The 17,519-nt window shown below is 45.4% G+C and overlaps 1 protein-coding gene across 2 annotated transcripts in view; it reads left to right on the top strand.

The window, feature by feature from the left end:
- LOC124043338 (thrombospondin type-1 domain-containing protein 7A-like) overlaps window positions 1-17,519 on the top strand; it is a 232,093-nt gene that overhangs the window by 81,986 nt on the left and 132,588 nt on the right. For both annotated transcript variants that reach the window (XM_046361855.1, XM_046361856.1), the window contains exon 4: window positions 11,602-11,780. In XM_046361855.1, coding sequence (XP_046217811.1) covers window positions 11,602-11,780 — 179 coding nt within the window. The remainder of the gene's footprint in view (window positions 1-11,601; window positions 11,781-17,519) is intronic.

Below are 17,519 nucleotides of genomic sequence, written 5' to 3' on the forward strand. Positions count from 1 at the left end.
ATTCTGCAGGGAGCCAGGTGCTTTACTAAGTTGGACCTTCGTAACGCTTACCATCTCGTGCGCATCAGAGAGGGGGACGAGTGGAAAACGGCGTTTAACACGCCGTTAGGTCATTTTGAGTACCGGGTTCTGCCGTTTGGTCTCGCCAATGCGCCAGCTGTTTTTCAGGCATTAGTTAATGATGTTCTGAGAGACATGCTGAACATCTTTGTTTTTGTCTATCTTGACGATATCCTGATTTTTTCTCCGTCACTCGAGATTCATGTTCAGCACGTTCGACGTGTTCTACAGCGCCTTTTAGAGAATTGTCTCTACGTAAAGGCTGAGAAGTGCTCTTTTCATGTCTCCTCCGTTACTTTTCTCGGTTCCGTTATTTCCGCTGAAGGCATTCAGATGGATTCCGCTAAGGTCCAAGCTGTCAGTGATTGGCCCGTTCCAAGGTCACGTGTCGAGTTGCAGCGCTTTTTAGGTTTCGCTAATTTCTATCGGCGTTTCATTCGTAATTTCGGTCAAGTTGCTGCCCCTCTCACAGCTCTTACTTCTGTCAAGACGTGTTTTAAGTGGTCCGGTTCCGCCCAGGGAGCTTTTGATCTTCTAAAAGAACGTTTTACGTCCGCTCCTATCCTCGTTACTCCTGACGTCACTAGACAATTCATTGTCGAGGTTGACGCTTCAGAGGTAGGCGTGGGAGCCATTCTATCCCAGCGCTTCCAGTCTGACGATAAGGTTCATCCTTGCGCTTATTTTTCTCATCGCCTGTCGCCATCTGAGCGCAACTATGATGTGGGTAACCGTGAACTGCTCGCCATCCGCTTAGCCCTAGGCGAATGGCGACAGTGGTTGGAGGGGGCGACCGTTCCTTTTGTCGTTTGGACAGACCATAAGAACCTTGAGTACATCCGTTCTGCCAAACGACTTAATGCCCGTCAAGCTCGTTGGGCGTTGTTTTTCGCTCGTTTCGAGTTTGTGATTTCTTACCGTCCGGGTAGCAAGAACACCAAGCCTGATGCCTTATCCCGTCTGTTTAGTTCTTCTGTGGCTTCTACTGATCCCGAGGGGATTCTTCCTTATGGGTGTGTTGTCGGGTTAACAGTCTGGGGAATTGAAAGACAGGTTAAGCAAGCACTCACGCACACTGCGTCGCCGCGCGCTTGTCCTAGTAACCTCCTTTTCGTTCCTGTTTCCACTCGTCTGGCTGTTCTTCAGTGGGCTCACTCTGCCAAGTTAGCTGGTCATCCCGGTGTTCGAGGCACTCTTGCGTCTATTCGCCAGCGCTTTTGGTGGCCGACTCAGGAGCGTGACACGCGCCGTTTCGTGGCTGCTTGTTCGGACTGCGCGCAGACTAAGTCGGGTAACTCTCCTCCTGCCGGTCGTCTCAGACCGCTCCCCATTCCTTCTCGACCATGGTCTCACATCGCCCTAGACTTCATTACCGGTCTGCCTTTGTCTGCGGGGAAGACTGTGATTCTTACGGTTGTCGATATAGGTTCTCTAAGGCGGCACATTTCATTCCCCTCGCTAAACTTCCTTCCGCTAAGGAGACGGCACAAATCATTATCGAGAATGTATTCAGAATTCATGGCCTCCCGTTAGACGCCGTTTCAGACAGAGGCCCGCAATTCACGTCACAGTTTTGGAGGGAGTTCTGTCGTTTGATTGGTGCGTCCGTCAGTCTCTCTTCCGGGTTTCATCCCCAGTCTAACGGTCAAGCAGAGAGGGCCAATCAGACGATTGGTCGCATACTACGCAGCCTTTCTTTCAGAAACCCTGCGTCTTGGGCAGAACAGCTCCCCTGGGCAGAATACGCTCACAATTCGCTTCCTTCGTCTGCTACCGGGTTATCTCCGTTTCAGAGTAGTCTGGGTTACCAGCCTCCTCTGTTCTCATCCCAGCTTGCCGAGTCCAGCGTTCCCTCCGCTCAAGCGTTTGTCCAACGTTGTGAGCGCACCTGGAGGAGGGTGAGGTCTGCACTTTGCCGTTACAGGACACAGACTGTGAGAGCCGCCAATAAACGCAGGATTAAGAGTCCAAGGTATTGTTGCGGCCAGAGAGTGTGGCTTTCCACTCGCAACCTTCCTCTTACGACAGCTTCTCGTAAGTTGACTCCGCGGTTCATTGGTCCGTTCCGTGTCTCCCAGGTCGTCAATCCTGTCGCTGTGCGACTGCTTCTTCCGCGACATCTTCGTCGCGTCCATCCTGTCTTCCATGTCTCCTGTGTCAAGCCCTTTCTTCGCACTCCCGTTCGTCTTCCCTCCCCCTCCCCGTCCTTGTCGAGAGCGCACCTATTTACAAGGTACATAAGATCATGGACATGCGTTCTCGGGGACGGGGTCACCAATACTTAGTGGATTGGGAGGGTTACGGTCCTGAGGAGAGGAGTTGGGTTCCGTCTCGGGACGTGCTGGACCGTTCACTCATTGATGATTTCCTCCGTTGCCGCCAGGATTCCTCCTCGAGTGCGCCAGGAGGCGCTCGGTGAGTGGGGGGGTACTGTCATGTTTTGTCATTTATTATCTTGTCTTGTCCCTGTGCTTCCTTCTATTCGTTTCCCTCTGCTGGTCTTATTAGGTTCTTTCCCTCTTTCTATCCCTCTCTCTCCCCCTCCCTCTCTCACTCTCCCGCTCTCTCTTCTCTCTATCGTTCCGTTCCTGCTCCCAGCTGTTCCTATTCCCCTAATCAATCATTTAGTCTTCCCACACCTGTTCCCGATCCTTTTCCCTGATTAGAGTCCCTATTTCTCTCCTTGTTATTCGTTTCTGCCCTGTCGGTTCCTTGTCTAGAATTCACCGTGCTGTGTTTGTGTATCGCCCTGTCGTGTCGTGTTTTCCTCAGATGCTGCGTGGTGAGCAGGTGTCTGAGTCTGTCTGGTTCAAGTGCCTTCCCGAGGCAACCTGCTGTTCACCTGCTGTTCAAGATCGAGTCTCCAGTTTGTCCTCGTCATTTCGAGTGAAAGTTGTGTTTTTTGATTATATTTACTTTACTGGATTAAAGAGATGGGTTTGGCTCTGTTTTGATGCCATAAGGGGAACTTTGGGTCTCTGTTTTGCCATACCAAGTCGCTTTTGGGTCCTCTTTCACCTGCATGACACGATGGTGCCATACAAGAGGGGAACATATAAGGAGAGATGGGTTTGGCTCAGTGTGTGGGGCGATGGTGCCATACAAGAGGGGAACGGATGGTTTGCCATACAACAAGAGGGGAACATATAAGGAGAGATGGGTTTGGCTCAGTGTGTGGGGCGATGGTGCCATACAAGAGGGGAACATATAAGGAGAGATGGGTTTGGCTCAGTGTGTGGGGCGATGGTGCCATACAAGAGGGGAACATATAAGGAGAGATGGGTTTGGCTCAGTGTGTGGGGCGATGGTGCCATACAAGAGGGGAACATATAAGGAGAGATGGGTTTGGCTCAGTGTGTGGGGCGATGGTGCCATACAAGAGGGGAACATATAAGGAGAGATGGAGAGGAAAGAAGCGGCCCTGCATTTGGCTTGTTGCCAGTGATGGAGGAAATGATTAATGGAGTGTGTCTGGGAAAGAGTCAGTTGGTCTGTGCAGTGTCTTATCTGATCCCCCCTCCGCACACACACACACACACACACACACACACACACACACACACACACACACACACACACACACACACACACACACACACACACACACACACACACACACACACACACACACACACACACACACACACACACACACACACACACACACACAGATGGGTGTGTTGACACACCATCACTTTCACACCCAGCAGGCAGTCCTGAGCTGTGATGGCATGTGTGTCCCTTAAATTACCCCCAACCTGTACAACGCAATGTGGAACTATACTCCCCTTTTTATTTCACCTTTATTTAACCAGAGAACAAGTTCTCATTTGCAACTGCGACCTGGCCAAGATAAAGCATAGCAGTGTGAACAGACAACACAGAGTTACACATGGAGTAAACAATTAACAAGTCAATAACACAGTAGAAAAAAAGGGGAGTCTATATACATTGTGTGCAAAAGGCATGAGGAGGTAGGCAAATAATTACAATTTTGCAGATTAACACTGGAGTGATAAATGATCAGATGGTCATGTACAGGTAGAGATATTGGTGTGCAAAAGAGCAGAAAAGTAAATAAATAAAAACAGTATGGGGATGAGGTAGGTGAAAATGGGTGGGCTATTTACCAATAGACTATGTACAGCTGCAACGATCGGTTAGCTGCTCAGATAGCAGATGTTTGAAGTTGGTGAGGGAAATAAGTCTCCAACTTCAGCGATTTTTGCAATTCGTTCCAGTCACAGGCAGCAGAGTACTGGAACGAAAGGCGGCCAAATGAGGTGTTGGCTTTAGGGATGATCAGTGAGATACACCTGCTGGAGCGTGTGCTACGGGTGGGTGTTGCCATCGTGACCAGTGAACTGAGATAAGGCGGAGCTTTACCTAGCATGGACTTGTAGATGACCTGGAGCCAGTGGGTCTGGCGACGAATATGTAGCGAGGGCCAGCCGACTAGAGCATACAAGTCTCAGTGGTGGGTGGTATAAGGTGCTTTAGTGACAAAACGGATGGCACTATGATAAACTGCATCCAGTTTGTTGAGTAGAGTGTCGGAAGCGTTTTTTGTAGATGACATCGCCAAAGTCGAGGATCGGTAGGATAGTCAGTTTTACTAGGGTACGTTTGGCGGCGTGAGTGAAGGATGCTTTGTTGCGGAATAGAAAGCCGACTCTTGATTTGATTTTCGATTGGAGATGTTTGATATGAGTCTGGAAGGAGAGTTTACAGTCTAGCCAGACACCTAGGTACTTATAGATGTCCACATATTTAAGGTCGGAACCATCCAGGGTGGTGATGCTGGTCAGACGTGCGGGTGCAGGCAGCGAACGGTTGAAAAGCATGCATTTGGTTTTACTAGCGTTTAAGAGCAGTTGGAGGCCACGGAAGGAGTGTTGTATGGCATTGAAGCTCGTTTGGAGAGGAAGGTATTTCCTCCATTTCCACTGTTTAGACCTCTAGTCTGTTTGAGTATTTTGACCTGCAGTTGCTAACAAGCTAATTCTGCGTGACAAAAAGTATTACAGTGGGTTGAAAACTAAAGTATTACAGTGGGTTGAAAACGAATGTATTACAGTGGGTTGAAAATGAAATTATTACAGTGGGTTTAAAAATAAATTGTTACAGAGGGTTGAAAACTAAATTATTACAGTTGGTTGAAAACTAAATTGGTACAGTGGGTTGAAAACTAAATTATTACAGTGGTACATGAGGACATCTGTCAGTCCATATTTTGTATAAAACTCTATACAGTAAAGTTAGCATGCAGATCAGGACATAGCTTGGTATAGGTTTGTGGGCAAAACTTGTCATTTTTTGTCCCTGATAGTGAGGAGAGGAATAAATCAATGTTGTTGGACCAATGCTCCCTTTCCACCATTTGAAGAAGACCAGGATTAGAGAGAGATGAAGAGGTGTGAACGTTGTGGCAGGAGGTCCAGTAGCAGTCAGTATTATTGAAGGATTCTTCTTTCAGAGTGATCCCATCTGTGTTAGTCCCAGAACCTCAGGCCTAGCTATGGACCATACCTCCCAGGTGCCTCGTTGTCCCACAGCCTCGTCATACTCTGTTGAAGAGAAAAGGCCTTTATAACAAAGCCATAATAGCATTTGCCATGGTTGCAGTTGAGCAGAGGCGTTTTAAGGATTTCCACGTTTTTTGGGGGGGTTAAAAAATGCATTTCATGCAATTCTACCTGCTTTACATGATAGAATATACAAGCGTCTTTTTTAATCCCACACAAATTGCCAACATGGGAAGCGACTTTGACACTGACAAATTTAATTCAACAGCCCAGGCCAATGAAGCGACACTTAGATTGTGCAATATTAGGAGGAAATATATATAGAAGTGTGTATATGTACAGTTGAAGTCAGAAGATTACATACACTAAGGATGGAGTCATTAAAACATGTTTTTCAACCACTCCACAAATTTCTTGTTAACAAACTATGATTTTGGTAAGTCGGTTAGGACATCAACTTTGTGCATGACACAAGTCATTTTTCCAACAATTGTTTACAGACAGATTATTTCACTGTATCACAAGTCCAGTGGGTCAGAGGTTTACATACACTAAGTTGACTATACCTTTATACAGCATGGAAAATTCCAGAAAATGATGTCATGGCTTTAGAAGCTTCTGACATTAAGTCAATTGGAGGTGTACCTGTGGATGTATTTCAAGGCCTACCTTCAAACTCAGTGCCTCTTTGCTTGACATCATGGGAAAATCAAAAGAAATCAGCCAAACATTGTAGACCTCCACAAGTCTGGTTCATCCTTGGGAGCAGTTTCCAAACGCCTGAAGGGACCACGTTCATCTGTACAAACTAGAGTACGCAAGTATAAACACCATGGGACCACACAGGAAGGAGATGCGTTCTGTCTCCTAGAGATGAACGTACTTGGTTCAAAAAGTGCAAATCAATCCCAGAACAACAGCAAAGGACCTTGTGAATATGGTGCAGGAAACAGGTACAAAAGTATCTATATCCACAGTAAAACGAGTCCTATATCAACATAACCCGAAAGGCCGCTCAGCAAGGAGGAAGCCACTGCTCCAAAACCACCATTAACAGTTCTATTTTTGTTTCATCAGACCAGAGGATATTTCTCCAAAAAGTCAGATCTTTGTCCCCATGTGCAGTTGCAAACTGTAGTCTGACTTTTTAATGGCGGTTTTGGAGCAGTGGCTTCCTCCTTGCTGAGTGGACTTTCAGGTTATGTTTGGAGGAAAAAGGGGAAGGCTTGCAAGCCGAAGAACACCATCCCAACCGTGAAGCACGGGGGTGGCAGCATCATGTTGTGTGGGTGCTTTGCTGCAGGAGGGTCTAGTTGGTTACAAAGTATATGTTATGGTGTGTGGTGCATTTTTCTGGCATGGTTTAGGTCCACTAGTAGAATCTAAGGCGCATTGAAGCTGTTCTGGTAGCTTGTGGTGGCCCAACACCCTTTTAAGAAACTTTACTTCGGTGTTTCCTTTATTTTGCCAGTTACCTGTGTGCTTGTGATAAAACTTAATCTACAGTTATTTGTTAGAAACTATTGAACCTCTGTGGCTAAATTATGCTCTCTGTTATATTTCTAACATTGAGAACAGGCTCCTGTGGTTGGATTTATTCTGTAGCTCAGTTGGTAGAGCATGGCGCTTGTAACGCCAGGGTAGTGGGTTCGATCCCCGGGACCACCCATACGTAGAATGTATGCACACATGACTGTAAGTCGCTTTGGATAAAAGCGTCTGCTAAATGGCATATATTATTATTATTATTATTAAACTTAAATGTTCATCAAATAAAACTTCAAACAGAGCTCCCTCAGTCCTCTCCTCTGTGGTGAGGGATACCAGTTGTTGATATATGTCGTGGCTGATTGAGTAGCCGGTCACACCCTTAACGAGCCCATTAAAGTCAGCTGTGCCTGTTTTCATTTTCAGTTCCAGGCTGACTACATGGCCTGTGGTGCTGGTGAGGGTGTGGACTTTTAGTGGCTGCCCCTCACTACGCCACACACACGAAGGCACCTTTCAAGTTCACTTGAAGCAGATCCCAGAGCTATCTATGAATTCAGTGCTGAGCGCTAATCTGAGTTAATAGATTGCCCTTTGCGGTATGATCTCTTTCAGTTTAATGCTGCTGAATCCTTCCACTGAGGTTCACTTGGGGGACATTCAAAAGGAATTCTGGATTGTGAGGCGAATTGTGAATATATGTTGAAGGTCAACTGCACAGACAACTTCTTTAAAAGAGACTTTCTAGTAGATGTACATTGCGTAACGTCAATTGATCACACTCAAATGCATGCTAATGTTGTTTACGTCCCGAAAAGCCATTCTGCCAACCTCTCGTTGCAATTTGGCTGAAAATAACCACAATGAAGTGCAAATGCAAATAGGGTTTAGTTCCAAATTAGTGCACTACCCATAGGGCTCTGGTAAAAAGTAGGGCGCTTTAAAGGGAATATGGTGCCATTTGGAATGAGTTTTAGCTTGTGCTGCATCATGATTTATTCATTGTAGAGAATTGGAGTAATGCAACGTTTATTGCAATGTTTTGTACTCTAGATGTAATCTAACAGGCATTTGTACTTGTACGACCGCAGGCTAACTCCCTTGTGGTAGGCTAAATGCTTTTTAAGAAAGAAATAGAGCACAATACGATGCGAAGGAGACGATAAACTTAGGCTATATTTACAAACAAAACACCTCAACAGCGTTCAAACCAATTCAACCCCCAAAAATGTCCATTAATTATAATCCACATAATAATTCACATTTCCTTGCTGCAGGATTATTTTCCTACTGTAGCAGACTGGCTCAAATGAAGAGCCTACATCTGTACATAATGCATTTGATACAGTCAATCAAAGATGCTATCAAACTAAATGATGCTTAATAATAAGCTGTGACCTTGTAGGACACAATCTGGAGGGTACTTCATTCACAACAGGAATACAAGACTGCTAATATTCATGCAGCTGTACACTTTCTCTACTAGCCACTCATACTCACTTACCATATCTCCCTCAGTCATCTTCCTTCCTCCAATTCCTATATGTAGTTGCACTGCTTTTATTTGTTGACACTTAGGGAAGTAGTGCAGTACGGAACAGTTTGCATTTGGGATGCAAACTATGCCTAGAGTGAATCAATTAAATGTATTTATAAAGCCCTTTTCATATCAACAGAAACTCAGCCTATAACCCCAAAAAGCAAGCAATGCAGATGAGAAAGCACAGGAACCTAGGAAGAAACGTAGAGAGGAACCAGGCTCTGAGGGGTGGCCAGTCCTCTTCTGACTGTGCCAGGTGGAGATTATAAGAGTACATGGCCATTAAGGCCGGATCGTTTTTCAAGGTGTTCAAACGTTCATAGATGACCAGCAGGGTCAAATCATAATCACGGTGGTTGTAGAGGGTGCACAAGGAGTAAATGTCAGCCCAGCATTCAGAGGTTGAAACAGCAGGTGCGGTAGAGAGAGAGAGATTACACAGATCCACAAAGAATTCAAAAACAAACCCAATTTTGATTAACTCTGTTGGGTGAAATACCACAGTGTGCCATCACAGCAGCACAATTTGTGACCTGTTGCCATAAGAAAAGGGCAGCCAGTGAAGAACAAACACCATTGTAAATACCACCCATATTTATGTTGATTTATTTTCCCTTTTGTACTTTAACTATGTGCACATAATATGACATTTGAAATGTCTTTATTCTTTTGGAACTTTTGTGAGTGTAAAGTTTACTGTTCATTTTTTATTGTTTATTTCACTATAGTTTATTATCTACTTCACTTGCTTTGGAAATGTTAACATATGTTTCCCATATGGGGGGGGGGTGACACCTAATGAAGAGATGAGTCTTCAGTAAAGACTTAAAGGTCGAGACCGATTCTGGGCCCATCACATGGATAGGTAGACCATTACATAAAAATGGATGCCTCCAGATGTTTGCTTAGACATTCTAGGGACAATAAAGTGGCCTTGGTCTTGTAAGCGTAGTGTATGTGTAGGCGTAGTGTACAAATTTGTAGTATTTGGGGTATCTGTACTTTACTTCACTGTGTATATTTTTTACAACATTTACTTCACTTCATTCCTAAAGAAAATTATGTAATTCTTTCTTCATACGTTTTCCCTGGCACACAAAAGTACTTTTTGAACATTTTGATTGCTTAGCAGGACAGGAAAAGGGTTGTATTCACACGCATCAAGAGAACATCCCTGGTCATCCCTACTGCCTTTTATCTGGCAGACTCACTAAAGTCTAGGACCAAATCGGAGAGATGGGTAGGAGCAAGTACATGTAACTCTTTGTAGGTTAGCAGTAAAACCTTGAAATCAGCCTTAGCCTTAACAGTAAGCCAGTGTCAAGATGCTAGCAGTTGACTAATATGATACAATGTTTTGGTTCTAGTCAATATTCTAGCAGCCGTATTTAGCACTAACTGAAGTTTATTTAGTGCTTTATCCAGGTTGCCGGAGAGTGCCTTCAGATAGTTTTAATACCCATTGACATATTTTTTGTCCATCCATCTACACACAATACCTCGTACTGACTAAGTGAAAACATTTTTTTTAGAAATGTTGGTACATTAATTGAAAATTATATACATAAATATCACATTTGCATAAGTGTTCACACCCCTGAGTCATGCCTGCTAGAATCACCATTTGCAGCGAATACAGTTGTGAGTATTTCTGGGTAAGTCTTTAAGAGATTTCCAAACCTAGATTGTGCAACATTTGCCTATTTTTTTTTTAAATTCTTCAAGCTTTGTCAAATTCGATGTTGATCATTGCCCCGCAACCGTTTTCAAGTCTTGCCATAGATTTTCAAGTAGATTTAAGTCAAAACTGTAACTCGGCCACATAGGAACATTCACTGACTTCTTGGTAAGAAACTCCAGTGTAGATTTGGCCTTGTGTTTTAGGTTATTGTCTTGTTGAAAGGGAAAGTATTCCTGTAGGAATTTGCCTGTGCTGAGCTCCATTCTGTTTATTTTTTATCTTGAAAAACTCCCCAGTCCTTAATGGTTACAAGCATACCCAAAACATGATGCAGCCACCACTGTGCTTGAAATATGAAGCGTGGTACTCAGTAATGAGTTGTATTGGATTTGCCCCAAACATAACTATTTGTATTCAGGACAAAAAGTGAATTGCTTTCCCACATTTTTGCACTATTACTTTAGTGCCTTGTTGCAAACAGGATGCTTTGGAATATTTTTGTGCTGTACAGGCTTCCTTCTTTTCACTCTGTCAATTAGGTTAGTATTGTGGAGTAACTACAATGTTGTTGATCCACTGTTTTAAAGTCCCCATTGGCCTCATGGTGAAATCCCTGAGCGGATTCATTCCTCTCCGGCAACTGAGTTAGAAAGGACGCCTGTATCTTTGTAGTGATTGGATGTATTGATACACCATCCAAAGTGTCATTGATTACTTCACCATGTTCAAAGGGATATTCAATGTCTGCTTTTTACCCATCTACCAATAGGTGCCCTTCTTCGCAAAGCATTGGAAAACCTCGATGGGTTTTGTGGTTGAATCTGTGTTACAGATTAATTGTATGTGTGGGCAAAGATACAGTAAGAGGTAGTCATTTAAACATCATGTTATACACTATTATTGCACACAGAGTGAGTCAATGCAATTTATTTTGTGACTTGTTAAGACACCTATCCCCTAAAATCAAACTTTTACTCCTGAACTTATTTAGGTTTGCCATAACAAATGGGTTGAATACTTATTGACTCAAGATATTTCAGCTTTTCATTTTTTATTACATTGTACAATTCTCTAAAAGCATCATTCCACTTTGACATTATGAGGTATTGAGTGAACAACAATGTAAATGTAATCCATTTTAAATTCAGGCTGTAACACAACAAGGTGTGGAAAAAGTAAATGGGTGTGAATACTTTTGGTAGGCACTGTAGTTGTGGCATCCTTAATGATGTAATTAATGTATATATTCTTTCCAATCTACGTTATGTAAAAAAATTAAAATGGATTCAAATCATTCTCCTTTGCAGGTACAACTGGAAGACAACGGAGTGGACCGAGTGCAGGGTGGATATGTTGCTAAGCCAACAGGACCGTCGTCGTGGTAACCTAACTGGGCTGTGCGGGGGCGGAGTTCAGAACCATGAGGTGTACTGTGTCCAGGCAAACAGCGCCGACCCTGCCTCAAGCTCTCTCAATAGCAAAGAAGGTAACCTGACCAGCAGGCAACTGTCCTTTATCCCCAATGTGTAATCTTTCTCCCATTCTGATAACTCATGCCCTTCTCCATCTCTCTCACCAGTTGTGTGTCTATAGAAAGCCCATATCCATTGTGTCCCCTTTTTTCCCTCCCATACGGATGCCTTGTCCCATTGTACAGATCTCTTCCACCTCGTGCACTGGAGACTGAGCACTTTTGCTAAGGCCGCACTCATGCCCTTACGCAATAGTAAGAAATTCAATGGGATTCCCTTGCCAGCCAAAATTCATGCACTAACGGTGCGGAAGCGTAGACTAGGAATGGGGTCGAGGAATGTGTTTCCCCATCCGGGGATCTTTGGAGATCCTAAAAGCTTTGCACTACTCAAAATTGGTGCATCCCTTCTGAAAACAATTCTCAAAAAACAATGGTACCCCATGTGAGAACAGTTCCTGACAGGGGTGATAGTAGATATCATTGGATGCATCCCAAGTGGCACCATATTCCCAATATAGTCCACTACTTTTTTACCAGGGCCCATAGTGTAGGGAATATAGTGCCATTTGGTAGGTAACCATTGCCTGTCTTTTTTTTTCTTTTTTATTTCACCTTTATTTAACCAGGTAGGCTAGTTGAGAACAGGTTCTCATTTGCAACTGCGACCTGGCCAAGATAAAGCATAGCAGTGTGAACAGACAACACAGAGTTACACATGGAGTAAACAATTAACAAGTCAATAACACAGTAGAGAAAAAAGGGGAGTCTATATACAATGTGTGCAAAAGGCATGAGGAGGTAGGCGAATAATTACAATATTGCAGATTAACACTGGAGTGATAAATGATCAGATGATCATGTACAGGTAGAGATATTGGTGTGCAAAAGAGCAGAAAAGTAAATAAATAAAAACTGTGGGGATGAGGTAGGTGAAAATGGGTGGGCGATTTACCAATAGATTATGTACAGCTGCAGCGATTGGTTAGCTGCTCAGATAGCTGATGTTTGAAGTTGGTGAGGGAGATTTTTGCAATTCGTTCCAGTCACAGGCAGCAGAGTACTGGAACGAAAGGCGGGCGAATGAGGTGTTGGCTTTAGGGATGATCAATGAGATACACCTGCTGGAGCGCATGCTACGGATGGGTGTTGCCATCATGACCAGTGAGCTGAGATAAGGCGGAGCTTTGCCTAGCATGGCCTTGTAGATGACCTGGAGCCAGTGGGTCTGGCGACGAATATGTAGCGAGGGCCAGCCGACTAGAGCATACAACTCGCAGTGGTGGGTAGTATAAGGTGCTTTAGTGACAAAACGGATGGCACTGTGATAAACTTCATCCAGTTTGCTGAGAAGAGTGTTGGAAGCAATTTTGTAGATGACATCGCCGAAGTCGAGGATCGGTAGGATAGTCAGTTTTACTAGGGTAAGCTTGGCAGCGTGAGTGAAGGAGGCTTTGTTGCGGAATAGAAAGCCGACTCTTGATTTGATTTTCGATTGGAGATGTTTGATATGGGTCTGGAAGGAGAGTTTGCAGTCTAACCAGACACCTAGGTACTTATAGGTGTCCACATATTCAAGGTCGGAACCATCCAGTGTGGTGATGCTAGTCGGGCAAGCGGATGCAGGCAGCGATCGGTTGAAAATCATGCATTTGGTTTTACTAGCGTTTAAGAGCAGTTGGAGGCCACGGAAGGAGTGTTGTATGGCATTGAAGCTCGATTGGAGGTTATATAGCACAGTGTCCAATGACGGGCCGAAAGTGTACAGAATGGTGTCGTCTGCGTAGAGGTGGATCAGGGAATCGCCCGCAGCAAGAGCAACATCATTGATATACACAGAAAAAAGAGTCGGCCCGAGAATTGAACCCTGTGGCACCCCCATAGAGACTGCCAGAGGACCGGACAACATGCCCTCCGATTTGACACACTGAACTCTGTCTGCAAAGTAATTGGTGAACCAGTCAAGGCAGTCATCCGAAAAACCGAGGCTACTGAGTCTGCCGATAAGAATATGGTGATTGACAGAGTCGAAAGCCTTGGCAAGGTCGATGAAGACGGCTGCACAGTACTGTCTTTTATTGATGGCGGTTATGATGTTGTTTAGTACCTTGAGTGTGGCTGAAACCAGATTGCATAGCGGAGAAGGTGCGGTGGGATTCGAGATGGTCAGTGACCTGTTTGTAGACTTGGCTTTCGAAGACCTTAGATAGGCAGGGCAGAATGGATATAGGTCTGTAACAGTTTGGGTCCAGGGTGTCTCCCCCTTTGAAGAGGGGGATGACTGCGGCAGCATTCCAATCCTTGGGGATCTCAGACGATATGAAAGAGAGGTTGAACAGGCTGGTAAATAGGGGTTGCGACAATGGCGGCGGATAGTTTCAGAAATAGAGGGTCCAGATTGTCAAGCCCAGCTGATTTATACGGGTCCAGGTTTTGCAGCTCTTTCAGAACATCTGCTATCTGGATTTGGGTAAAGGAGAACCTGGAGAGGCTTGGGCGAGGAGCTGCGGGGGAGCCGGAGCTGTTGGCCGTGGTAGGAGTAGCCAGGCGGAAGGCATGGCCAGCCGTTGAGAAATGCTTGTTGAAGTTTTCGATAATCATGGATTTGTCGGTGGTGACCGTGTTCCCTAGCCTCAGTGCAGTGGGCAGCTGGGAGGTGGTGCTCTTGTTCTCCATGGACTTCACAGTGTCCCAGAACTTTTTGGAGTTGGAGCTACAGGATGCAAACTTTTGCCTGAAGAAGCTGGCCTTAGCTTTCCTGACTGACTGCGTGTATTGGTTCCTGACTTCCCTGAACAGTTGCATATCGCGGGGACTGTTCGATGCTATTGCAGTCCGCCACAGGATGTTTTTGTGCTGGTCGAGGGCAGTCAGGTCTGGAGTGAACCAAGGGCTGTATCTGTTCTTAGTTCTGCATTTTTTTAACAGAGCATGCTTATCTAATATGGTGAGGAAGTTACTCTTAAAGAATGACCAGGCATCCTCAACTGACGGGATGAGGTCAATGTCCTTCCAGGATACCCGGGCCAGGTCGATTAGAAAGGCCTGCTCACAGAAGTGTTTTAGGGAGCGTTTGACAGTGATGAGGGGTGGTTGTTTGACAAACACCCAATGTCAATATGACAGGGCAGCAAATCCATACAGTCAGCAGAAGCAGTAATAACTCTCTCTGTCCCCAGATAATGTAGTAACTGTGTTCCCAGATAATGTATTAAAACTGTTCCCACTCCCTTGGTAATGTTACACACATGAATGCACAAACGCAAGCACACACACACACGCATGCACACACCCACCCCCCGGCTATCAGACTGTTGAACAGCCGTCACTAGCCGGCTACCTGTCCTGCACCTTTTTTTTGCACACATACTCCCACACACACAAACTTCCAACACACACCTCATGCACACACACACATACCTCATACACACACACACATACCTCACACACACACACACACACACACACACACACACACACACACACACACACACACACACACACACACACACACACACACACACACACACACACACACACACACACACACACACACACACACACACACACACACACACACACACACACACACACACACACACACACACACACACACACACACACACACACACACACACGCCTCATACATACACACACCCCTCACACACACACACACACTCATACATACACAGACACCTGCACTCACATAAACACTCACACCCATGTGTACCCCCATACTCACAAACACATGCACATACACACGCTGTCCCATGTGTATAGAGACCTTAAATACTGGACACTTCTTGTTTCTTTCATACTGTTTTTCACACTGTGTATTCATATAGTGTATTCTCCAAATAGCTCATAATAATAGCTCTACTACTGTACATTGCATTTTAGTGACACTGTTTATACCCTCTGCATATTTATATGCCTGATTCTCAACATAGCTCACTGTAATATAGCTACTGCTGTACATATCATTCCTAGTATATCCTTTCGGTGTATATACACATAGATTGCATTTGGATTCCAACTACAACATTGACGAATACGTTGATTCGGTGAGCGAGTTCATTAGAAAGTGCATTGAAGATGTTGTACCCATAGCAACGATTAACACATTCCCAAACCAGAAACCGTGGATTGATGGTAGCATTCAGTGAAACTGAAAGTGCGAACCACTGCTTTTAACCAGGGCAAGGTGACCGGAAACATGACCGAATACAAACAGTGTAGCTATTCCCTCCGCAAGGCAATCAAACAAGCTAAGCGTCAGTATAGAGACAAAGTAGAGTCGCAATTCATCGGCTCAGATACAAGAGGTATGTGGCAGGGTCTACAGTCAATCACGGATTACAAAAAGAAAACCAGCCCATCGCAGACCAGGATGTCTTGCTCCCAGACAGACTAAATAATTTTTTTGCCCGCTTTGAGGACAATACAGTGCCACTGACACGCCCGCAACCAAAACCTGCGGACTCTCCTTCACTGCAGCCGACGTGAGTAAAACATTTAAATATGTTAACCCTCGCAAGGCTGCAGGCCCTGACGGCAGCCCAGCTGGCTGGTGTGTTTACGGACATATTCAATCAATCCTTATCCCAGTCTGCTGTTCCCACATGCTTCAAGAGGGCCACCATTGTTCCTGTTCCTAAGAAAGCTAAGGTAACTGAGCTAAACGACTACCGCCCCATAGCACTCACTTCCATCATCATGAAGTGCTTTGAGAGACAAGTCAAGGACCATATAACCTCCACCGTACTTGACACCCTAGACCCACTCCAATTTTCTTACCACCCAAATAGGTCCACAGACAACGCAATCGCAACCACACTGCACACTGCCTAACCCATCTGGACAAGAGGAATACCTATGTGAGAATGCTGTTCATCGACTACAGCTCAGCATTTAACACCATAGTACCCTCCAAACTCGTCACCAAGCCCGAGACCCTAGGTCTCGACCCCGCCCTGTGCAACTGGATACTGGACTTCCTGACGGGCCGCCCCAGGTGGTGAGGGTAGGGAACAACATCTCCACCCCGCTGATCCTCAACACTGGGGCCCCACAAGGGTGCGTTCTGAGCCCTCTCCTGTACTCCCTGTTCACCCACGACTGCGTGGCCATGCACGCCTCCAACTCAATCATCATGAGGATCCCGCTACTCTCTCCTCTTCCATCCTATCATCTCTTCCCTCCGCTCAAACCTTCTCCCACCTATCTCCTGATTCTGCCTCCTCTCTTTGCCACCTTCTCCTCCCTCCTGAATCCTCCGCCCCTCCCCCCCCTCCTCCTCTCTGCAGATGACTTCGTCAACCATTTTGAAAAGAAGGTCGACGACATCCGATCCTCGTTTGCTAAGTCAAACGACACCGCTGGTTCTGCTCACACTGCCCTACCCTGTGCTCTGACCTCTTTCTCCTCTCTCTCCAGATGAAATCTCGCGTCTTGTGACGGCCGGCCGCCCAACAACCTGCCCGCTTGACCCTATCCCCTCCTCTCTTCTCCAGACCATTTCCGGAGACCTTCTCCCTACCTCACCTCGCTCATCAACTCATCCCTGACCGCTGGCTACGTCCTTCCGTCTTCAAGAGAGCGAGAGTTGCACCCCTTCTGAAAAAACCTACACTCGATCCCTCCGATGTCAACAATTACAGACCAGTATCCCTTCTTTCTTTTCTCTCCAAAACTCTTGAACGTGCCGTCCTTGGCCAGCTCTCCCGCTATCTCTCTCTGAATGACCTTCTTGAT

The sequence above is a fragment of the Oncorhynchus gorbuscha genome, linkage group LG09, assembly GCF_021184085.1.
Source record: "Oncorhynchus gorbuscha isolate QuinsamMale2020 ecotype Even-year linkage group LG09, OgorEven_v1.0, whole genome shotgun sequence".
NCBI classification, from domain to species: Eukaryota; Metazoa; Chordata; class Actinopteri; order Salmoniformes; family Salmonidae; genus Oncorhynchus; species Oncorhynchus gorbuscha.